Consider the following 10,697-nt stretch of genomic DNA (forward strand, 5'->3'; position numbering starts at 1 on the left):
GTTCGTTGTAGTTTTTGAAAAGTGATTTCTGTTAAATAAAATATCTCCTTTTGAAGTGGACATTGAGCTTTGTAACTTTGCAGATTTTTTTTATGCTCAAACAGCAACATTACAGACTAACTAAAGTTGAAAAAGTGAAAATGCATAATAGGACCCCTTTAAAAATGAATGGGTCAGTTTGAATAAATGTCAATCTGACTATCCATCAACTGCAACAATATTTGAAGTTTGAGAATGTTGGGTGCTCTGTTAAACAGTCAGTTCTTTCTCAGTAGAAGTAAACTGTAGAAAAATACTGGATCGTATAACTTTGAGCTGTAACTGGAGAATCCGTCTGAACAGCCTATTTGCAGATTGTGGTCAAATATATAATGTTTCAGAGGTTGTCACAAGAAAGCCGTTAATTGGATTCTAATTTGAATGTTTTGCGGAGTTATTACAGCTATTTTGCTAATAAATTATAATTACTATTGGAGATACACCAACAATTAGGACCGAGTAGAATAAGAATTGTCCTCTGAAATACAAATTGTGATTTCAAACAAACCATTTTCATTTCTAACAGTCAGAGAACGTCTTACATTTTCATTAATGCTGACAAAGTTACCAATGTACTTTATCAAACATTTCTGCAAGTTTTCTTTTTGTCTTTATTTTTCCATGTGAAGCAAGTTACACTTCTTCTTTGCCCTTTGCAGTAAGGATATATTACCCCGCTGTCACATTTTCTTTCCAAGTATGACCTTTTCAGCAGAAAATAACTCTTCTTGAGAGCCTTTTTTTCTTGGTATTTTACTGTCAACACTAAGCATCCTCCTTACCTTTAAACACATTATGTGAGACCATGTACTGCTATATGTCCACTGGAGGTCACCAATTTAGGATAGTGTATTTTTAATTTACTGGCCTCATTGGCATTCATAAAAGTTTCGTGGTATAAATAACTAACTCATCACAGATTAGCTCTATCAAGGCTGAGTTGTAGCTCATGTACTATCTGCTATCTGCTAAGTGAATCATTTGATAGCCTGTTGTACCCTATCTAATGCATTATTTTTTATTAGTTACTTGGCAGGACGACAGGGTTTAGCAGGACAGAGTTCCTCCTCCTTTGAACATTGTGCATCCTTTCACATTACATCAGTGATTTTTTTTTTCCTTTCAGAGTATTAATTCCAGAACTTCAAACTTAATCCTTCCTTTCCAGTCAAACTCAGTTTCACCCCAGCTGAAGAATTTGCTGTTTCCTTACGCTTCCTCTGAGTTGAAAAGATAACAGTTTCCTGCAACACTCTATAATCTTATAGAGTCCTTATGTTTTGTAATCTTTTATTTAGCAGTTTTTTATCTTTTCTGAAAAAGAAGAAAGAAAAAAAAACTCCAGTACAGCCATTATATTTTCAGCTGAAGAATATCTGTGCTGTAAATAAATCAATGTTGTTGAGCCGCTAACAGAAAATAAATAACTAAGAGTTATCCACATCAATCCTCTTTGGACATCCTCAAACTGCATGGGTAATAATATGCCACCCACTTCATTAGCCAACGTGTAGTCACATGATCAGAGACTGAAATACTGAAGGATTGGTTTGGATAGGCCAAATTTGATTTAGTAAATGGATTAGAATAAATTGTCATAGTCCCATTGGATATGCTAGATTTGTGTTTTATAACTGATTATGTCTTATAACACAAATGTGTCTGGTTTTTGTTTGTCGATTTGCATGTATTTGCATATGTTTACAGGTAAATTACAGTAATGAGTATTTACTCACCAGCTCCCAGTGAGATTTCTCATTGTCACTTTTCACATATCAGCTTCACTCTGACCTGGATAAGGGAGATAGTATGGTGAAGTACACACTCTCAGGTGAAGGAGTTGGCTCTATTTTCACGATCGAGCCAAGCACTGGAGACATCCATGCCTTAAGGAGCCTGGACCGAGAAGAGAAGCCTTATTACACACTGAGAGCGCAGGCTGTGGACGTGCTCACAGACAGACCCTTAGAGCCCGAGTCGGAGTTTATTATCAAAGTCCAGGACATCAATGACAATGAGCCAAGGTTCCTGGAGGGCCCATACTCGGCTAGCGTCCCAGAGATGTCACCCGTCGGTGAGTTCACTTCTCATTATGTCCCAGATGGTTGGGCGTTTGATACTGTGAGAAAATCTTGGCCTCAAAGCATGTTGCTTTAAAGTAAGATGAGAGCCGTTCATTCTTGATGTGACGATCTGAACTCTTCTTCTTTATTGTCCACATACATATTCAAGGTCAGTAAAAGACATTAGACATTAGTCTGTTGCTCCTAGTAATTAACTGCACTGATTTATCCCTGCTGAAAAATGGCTTAAACCAGCCTAAGGTGGTTAGCTGGTCTCCCAGCCTGGCCAAGCAAGCTAAGCTTGTCTGTTTTGATGGTTTTAGAAGGATTTTGGGCATGTTTCAGCTGGTCAGGCTGGGGACCAGTTGGCCAGCAAATCTGATAACTAATCCCAAATACTTAATCTTACAGCAAATTCTGTGGAACACTGCTTTTCCCCTTAGGAAAACATTCACAACTGTTCTGACTCTTATATTTCTGAACAACATTTTTTAATTGATTACTTTAAAGCCCATTATTTAGATTTGCATCCTAGTGCAATGAGACAGTATGCAGCCTACTCACATTTGCTCACATTTTTTGTACATACACTTGCGAGACAATGTATGAATATCAGATTTATGACAAATAAAACTAAGAGAGTAGGAGAACTGAGCAATATGTAGTCACAATAAAAACTGAATTACCAAACATTTTCTTTCATATAGACCTTAGTCAGGTCTTAGACGTCTTATTGAATTAATTGCAGGTGAAAACAAGTCTGTGAGGGATAGATTTACAGTCTTTACAATGGCACGCACTATTTTATTTTTTATTTTTTGAAAGACATTTTGTCAGTTGATCAGTATTTTGTTTTAACAACAGTACAGTCCATTAAACACACTGTACTTCTATCCCTCAGAGACTCATTTTCATTCCTGTCAAAAATTAAATATGGTGCTACCCAGACTAAGGTCTATTGTGATGCACTTTCGAGTGTAACAGATTATCCACAAAGAAAAAAGAAATGTAGGATGGGAATATAGGTTGTTTAATGGATTTTGAGATGTGGGTGATGCACTCAAAAGTGAATGCAAGATTGCAGTTGATAGTGAAAGGGTTTGTGGGGTTTTAAGCAGGCTAAATGACTGGTAAAGTCCCACATACATCACCATTCATTTAAAAATAAAGTTATGACATTTTGATAAAACATGAAAGATATTTCTCTGGTCTTTATATATTCATATTTATATGAAATCATAGTGCTATCTAATGTGGTGAAGTACATATTTATATTAACCTGACCATTACACCAACAGGGACTTTAATGACATTGTCTTCTAAATACATCCCTAAAAAGCCCAGCGCCAGAAAAACAGTGCCATTATCCCTCCCCCACCAAACACTACAGTTAGCACAATGCAGTCAGACAGGTGACTGTCTCCTGGCATCCTCCAAATCCAGACTCGCCCATCAGACTGCCAAACAGTCAATGTTTGTATCGGTCATCAGCTGGAATAAAATTTGAGCATGTCTGTGAAATCCAGGCTAACGTCTCAAAATCTCAAATCTCAAAGTCTCAAAATCTAATTAAGAAAATAGATAACAAGCATCAAAGTTTGATTTCAACCATTAATTTCACTATGGTTTCAATCTTTGACATGGCCTTACTCAGTCAATATTAAAGATGTAAAGGTTATATTTTCACAAAATGTTCTACATCTTTATGAAGGATGGTTTTATGTAGAAAACAGTAAATCACACACAAAAAAAGACTTTAGCCGGGTTTTCACAGGCAGGGTCACAATTCGTTCTGAAAATGATTCCAACGATATATTTTCTCTGTGCCTTTATCGATATAGCTGTGGTGTGGACTCTGCTATTCTTTAATATTGAGAACGATTTTTAGAACTATATCTTTATCATTATCTTTATAGTTATCGTGCTTGGTGTGAACGGGCCTTTACACCACTCCATTCAACGCTTAGCATTGTACATGGTGATGTGAGACTCCCACCATACAGTTTTTGTGCTGATATTAATGCAGTGGAAGTTAGGAATTCTTCAGCTATGGAATCAGCAGAGCGTTGGTGACTTTTATGCACTATGCACCTCAGCTCTCGGTCACCCCACTCAGTGACTTTATCTCCTGCTTCATGGCTGAGGTGCTGCTGTTCCTAAATGGTTTCAATTTCCAGTAATACCTCTTACAGTTGACTGTGGAATATCTAGCAGTGGTGAAATAACAGCCTTATTGCAAAGGTGGCATCCTATCAGAGTACCACACTTGAATTCACTGAGCTCTTCAGAACAATCCATTTTCACAAATGTTTGTAAATACAGACTGTATGGCTAGATGCTTGATTTTATACACCTGTGGCAATGGGTCTGATTGAAACAACTGGATTCAATCATTAAGAGGTCCATAGACTGTATATTTGTATGCTTGTTATTTATATACTGCTTTTAATACATACTGTTCTGAAGCAGCTTACAAAGAATAGTGCTTTACAAACACTAGTGAGCAAGCCAGAGGTGACACTGACAAGCAAAAACTCTCTGAGATGTTTAAGCTGATGAGGAAGAAACTCTTGGAGGAAGCAAGACTCAGCAAGGAGCCATTTCTCCTCTGGCTGACACATGATTAAACAAATTGAGACAAACATAAACCATAACTCTGTTACACAATGTATGCTTGTTTACAATTGCAGTACGATCATAAGTACAATTGCATTTATTGAGAAGTGTCTTAAGATTCTATGGTCTGTATTCATCATTATTGTCTGCATGTGGCAATTCTAGTGTCATTTTATTGCCTCTTATGGTCTCTTTCATGTTTGTAATCAGGCACATATGTGACGCAAATAACCGCCACTGACGCTGATGACCCTACTTATGGAAACAGCGCACGGATTGTGTACAGCATCCTTCATGGGCAGCCCTACTTCTCTGTTGACCCCAAGACAGGTGAAAGATTTATTTTTGGGGAGTTGTTGTATTTAACACATGATCGTTTGCATTCTGCAGAATTCAGCACACCCTTCTGCCCAAAGCCTTTTTGCTTTTGTCTTTGGCATTTCATTCATGCCGTCATCTCCTGATCAAAAAGTAGCTCCTCTGAGAGGGGAGCTATTAGGATTGATTAGTCTTTAGAAGAATGTCAGAGGTTTGCCTTTTCATGATATGGCTCGCAAAAGCGTTGCAGCACAGATTAATGATGGCCTGTTCAATTCTTCATATTGCTGTAGGTATTTTATGTCCATTAGAAGAGCGCATATGCGAAAATCCCGGGGGGGGGGGTCAGGGGGGACAGGACCCTCCCCCTTCCTTGCCTCATAGTGTTTTGGTCCAAATGCCTGCTTTCCTCTTTTACATCACCTCAGTGTTGCCAAGTTCGCCGTTTTCCCACGGAATTGGGCTACTTTAACACCGTTGACTCATGTTGAAGTGACCCCTATAACGCATGGGAATTTTACCGGAGGAACCCCGCCGAAAAACGTGCATTTTACCCCCCGGAACGTGATTTTATTTTTATTTTTTACCGGGGGACCCCCTCGAAACGCGATTGGGCTAGTTTTAAGTAGCAACTAGGCGGGTTTTGTTGCGAAAACCTGGCAACCCTGCATCACCTACACACACACACACAAGTCCGGTGAGCAGGAACAAGTCAATAGTCAATAGTTGTGGAACTCCAAAGCTGTCAAGGCTATTGAGTTCGTTAAGTTTACTAAATTGTTTTAAGTAAATGTCACTACTCTTGGAAATTTGCATACAATTTAGGCAACTGTTAGATCAAGAAAGTAGTTTCTAGTTTTTCTGTGCAACATTCATCTGTCGTAGGGAAGTATGTTACTGTTTAAAAGTTTAGGCTCAGTAATTATTATTATTATTTATTTAATTTTATTTTTTTTTACCAGCAAGGGTGCATTCAATTAATCAGAAACACTTTTACATTATTACAAATTGTCTATTTCAAATAAATGCTTTTGATCAAAATTTAAAAAAATAAATAGCACAACTGTTTTCAACATTGAAAATAATATGTTTCTTGAGCACCAAATCAGAACATTCGAATGATTGCTGAAGGATCATGTGACACTGAAGAATGGAGTAATGGCTGCTGAAAATTTAGCTTTGCCATCAAAGAAATAAATTATACTTTAAACGATATTACAATCGAAAACATTTATTTTAAATTGTAATAATGTTTCACTGTATTTTAATGTTTTACTGTATTTTATTACAAATAAATGCAGACTTTCAGAAACATTGAAACATTTTGCCAACCCAAACCTTTGAATGGTAATGTAGGCATATCGAGATACAGTCTTAAAACTGACAATACGTTACATGCCCACTCATTGAATACTTTATTATACATCAACACTTTATTTATGAAACACAGAATGACAATAAGTTAATAAACATGAGAAAAAAGTAAATGGTTAAACCATTTTAATTATTCATGAAGACAAATGGGACTGAACAAAAAAAAAAAAACCTTTTAGTATGTCTGAATGCATTATTATATATATATATATATATATTGTTTCATACAAATTCTATACTTGTTGATTACACTTGAAAAAAATGCAGTACATGTGTACAGTATATATTATTATTATTTTTTTTTTACCATTATTTATCTAATATTGACTCTCTGTCAGTTTATTTATGGTGAAATGTATATGTTCTCACATGCTCTCTGTTTCTCTCTCTCTCTGCATCAGGGATCATAAGAGTTGCCTTACCCAACATGGATAGGGAGGTTAAAGAAATGTACCAGGTGGTCATACAGGCTAAGGATATGGGTGGGCAGCTCGGAGGTTTAGCTGGGACCACAACCATCAATATCACTCTCCGTGATGTCAACGACAACCCAGCACGGTTTTCTAAAAGTATGTACAAAAGCAGATGTGCAGAAATCATTACAGAGTACACTGAAGCTGTCAGCATTTCTATATCAGCAGCAGTTTATCCCTGGGGTTTATCTTAATGTGAATTTAATCTGGTTTCATATTTGCTTTGCTCTTTGGAAACCTTAAACATGAGTCCATTATTTGAATAGTTTAATTCAGTTAATGGCTGGCACTGATAACAAAGAGGGGCTATCTTCAAAACAGGGACTGAACAGTAATGCATGACCCGAAATGAACCTCAGATTTACAATTGGCCATGATTAAGTCCTCAAGGGCTCTTGCCAAGCACAAACAACTAAATAGAGTTGGATTTGCAAATGTGATTAGCATTCTAGCACTTTTCTCCAGAGCCGCTGAAGTGATTAGTGGATGATTGTTGTTAACTACCTCTCAGAGTAATTTCTAAATGTAAAGTCTTACGTCTTTTCCTGAGGGGAGAGTTTGATGTTTGTGAATCACGACAGGTATCTTTCACCTGCGTGTTCCTGAATCTTCACCTGTGGGCTCGTCGGTGGGGAGGGTCAAAGCTCATGATCTGGACTCTGGGAAGAATGCTGAAGTGGAATATAGCATCGTTCCTGGTGACGGAGGCTCCATGTTTGATATTTACAGCAATAAGAACACTCAAGAGGGAACAGTCATACTAAAAAAGGTATGTGACTGTTTTTATATTTACACTACTGTTCAGAAGTGTGGGCTCAGTAAGACTTTTTTTTATATGTTATATGTTTCAAAGGCGTCAATTCAAGTCACCTTTAGTGCTTTATGCAATACATATTGTGTTAAAGCAGCTTTACATTGTTAAACAGGAAAGTAGTATATCAATAATGCAAGAGGACAATAGCAAACAGTCAAGTTTTCAGTTAAAGCCTGTTCATCGTTGATTCAATTGTCACCATCGAGCCCAGTTTAGTTCTCTTCCGATAGAAGTCTCTTATGCTTACCAAGACTCCATTTATTTGATGAAAAATACAGTGAAGACAGTAATATTATGGTAAAATAATGAAACATTATTGCAATTTAAAATAAATGTTGCATTTTTTATATATTTTAAAAATATTTTTTTCCCCCTGGTATTGCAAAGCTGAGTTTTCAGCAATCATTACTCCAGTCTTTAGTGTCACAGGATCTTTCAGAAATCATAATAATATGCTTATTATTAATGTTGCTCAAGAGACATTTATTAATATTATCGGTAACACTTTACTTAAAGCCTTTATGTATAATGCATTATAAAAGTAGTTTTAATGCATTAATTATGCTTTGTAATGTACCTAATAATGGATTATATAATCTCATTAATAATTTAACCACAGTTTATACATTATAACACTTAGTTATTATCAATTCATTATTGCACTATGCATTTTAAATTTGGTTATAATTATTTACAAAAATTTGTGCTGTCAAATGATTAATCACATCCAAAATAAAAGTTGTTGTTTACATATGTATGTGTAGTGTACTGTGTATATTTATTATGTATATAAATACACATACAGTATATATTTAGAAAATATTTACGTTTATACATTTATATATTCATATGCTTATATTTTATATTATATATAAATATATTTAATATATACACATAAAATTTTTCTTATATAAATATGCATGTGTTTGTATTTATATATACATAATAAATATACACAGTATACACACAAATATTATGTAAACAAAAGCTTTTATTTCGGATGCGATTAATCGCGATTAATCGTTTGACAGCACTAGACAAAATATAATGTATTGCAATACACATTATGAATAATTGCAATGCATTATACCCTTCAATAATCCTCATAATGCATCATACATAAAGGCTTTAAGTAAAGTGTTACCATATTATCAATGATGAAAACAGCTGAAAACACTTCTTAGGATTCTTTGCTGAATAGAAAGATTTAAAATCAGCCTTTATTGGAAATAACAATCTTTTGTAACATTATAAATATCTTTACTTTCACTGATCAATTTAATGTGTCCTTGCTAAATTAAATTATTTATTTCCTTTATGAAATATCATAGTCGCCAAACCTTTAAACGGTAGTGTACATTTATTTATTACTTACATTTTATAATTTTAATATCTATTTCTTTTTTACGTGTAGCATTACATAGACAATTTGCATTAATATAATGGTAATTCCAAACGGTCGTTTTCTGTCTTCTGTTGTTTTTATGTCAGATTTAAATATATATGAACATGAATGAGAGAAGAGTATCACACTTTTACCTATTTAAATAAAAAAATTAACTTTAAAAATCATCTGTGCAAAACAAATCAACTTAAATCATATCAAAAGTGACTTCATCTAAAGTTCAGTCTCTCTAACTTAAAAAAAGAAGTTAAAATTGGTTCAATTAATTCGCTGAAATAAAGCAAAACATGTCGCCATGACTTATTGCTTGTATCATTTTCATTTATATTTCTTTCTTAAACAAAAGTGATCCATATGTAGCTTATGCATCATTGTACATGAAACAGGAGCTCCTTTACCGCACACTAAGTGAATTATTTGACAGTATTTGGATGTTTATTTAGGCAATATATATATATACTGTATATGTATGCTGGCTTAGGCTGGATGACATCATATGCAAATCACAATTCCATTTGCATCTCTTTTACAAACACACGTGAATTCAAGGATGATCGCAATAACCCCTCGTGCTCCTTCATTCAGGGGCTTGTGTGTGTTTACCCCGAGGTGAGTCATATCTTATTACTGGATGGCCATCCATAGCATCCCGAATGAATAATGCATAAAGCCATAAAAGCGCGAATGCTTAACCCACACTACTCAATGCCTGCTCTTGGACTTATCAATTCATTATATGCTTTCCGGTTGTCCTTAGAACATTGTTTTCCCATTCCTGTTTTGCCAACATGTGAAATAAAGAAATGCATTGGGGGTGATGACCTCTCAGGGGATTGAAAAACACATTGCTTGAGTTTCCCCAAGAAAGAGCCCAATATTTTTATATTTAGTGGACATGAATAAATGAGTGCACCCATTGCCATCAGAGCATCTACCTCTTGATGTGATGTGGCAAGTAGAAATCCCCTCAGACGCCCCGTTACATGGCCAATCACAGACTTGCTGGCTGTGCTGTAAGTGCTTAGCTGAAACAAATGCCTTGGTAAAGGCGTGCGGATGAGGCTGGAGTGCTCTTGTCCTCCAGGGAGTAGAGGGGTTACTCTTTCATTACTCAAAGCTAGTGTAGTCTGTAGACACATAATGACAGCCCACTGCTGCTATTCATCTCTCCAGAGCAGATGAGAGAGGCATATGAAGAATATGGAGGCATTGGGGGTTATGCTTTGTTTCATGGTACGTTCCACAAATATGGTACACTTTGGTGCCATTTTTTTGCCATTTAAAATGCACTAGCACTAGAGATATTTTTATGTTAGATAACATAAATCTAACCTTGAATGAAAAATAACTAAATACAAATATATTAGTTATAGCTATATGCTTTATTAGCTACTTACCTTAAGATTTTTTTTTTTAGTAGTAACTTCAAACCATGTCCTTACTGAATTAAATTTGGATTAATGTGCATCTTTTAAACTATTTTTTTTTACTTTTTTTTAACTAAGAGGTTTTAAGTAATGTTAATGTTAGACATGTACTAATATGTATTTATAGGTGTGTGTGTGTGTGTGGGGGGGGGGGAACTTAAAAAGGGG

At 35.4% G+C, this 10,697-nt stretch overlaps 1 protein-coding gene across 1 annotated transcript in view; it reads left to right on the plus strand.

The window, feature by feature from the left end:
* cdh12a (cadherin 12a) overlaps positions 1–10,697 on the plus strand; it is a 54,365-nt gene that overhangs the window by 13,658 nt on the left and 30,010 nt on the right. Inside the window, exons 3-6 of the mRNA XM_016522773.1 lie at positions 1,819–2,113; positions 4,929–5,048; positions 6,812–6,979; positions 7,465–7,652. Of these exons, the coding sequence (XP_016378259.1) occupies positions 1,819–2,113; positions 4,929–5,048; positions 6,812–6,979; positions 7,465–7,652 (771 nt within the window). The remainder of the gene's footprint in view (positions 1–1,818; positions 2,114–4,928; positions 5,049–6,811; positions 6,980–7,464; positions 7,653–10,697) is intronic.

The sequence above is a fragment of the Sinocyclocheilus rhinocerous genome, unplaced genomic scaffold (genome assembly GCF_001515625.1).
Source record: "Sinocyclocheilus rhinocerous isolate Xijiao unplaced genomic scaffold, SAMN03320098_v1.1 scaffold1051, whole genome shotgun sequence".
Classification (NCBI taxonomy): domain Eukaryota; kingdom Metazoa; phylum Chordata; class Actinopteri; order Cypriniformes; family Cyprinidae; genus Sinocyclocheilus; species Sinocyclocheilus rhinocerous.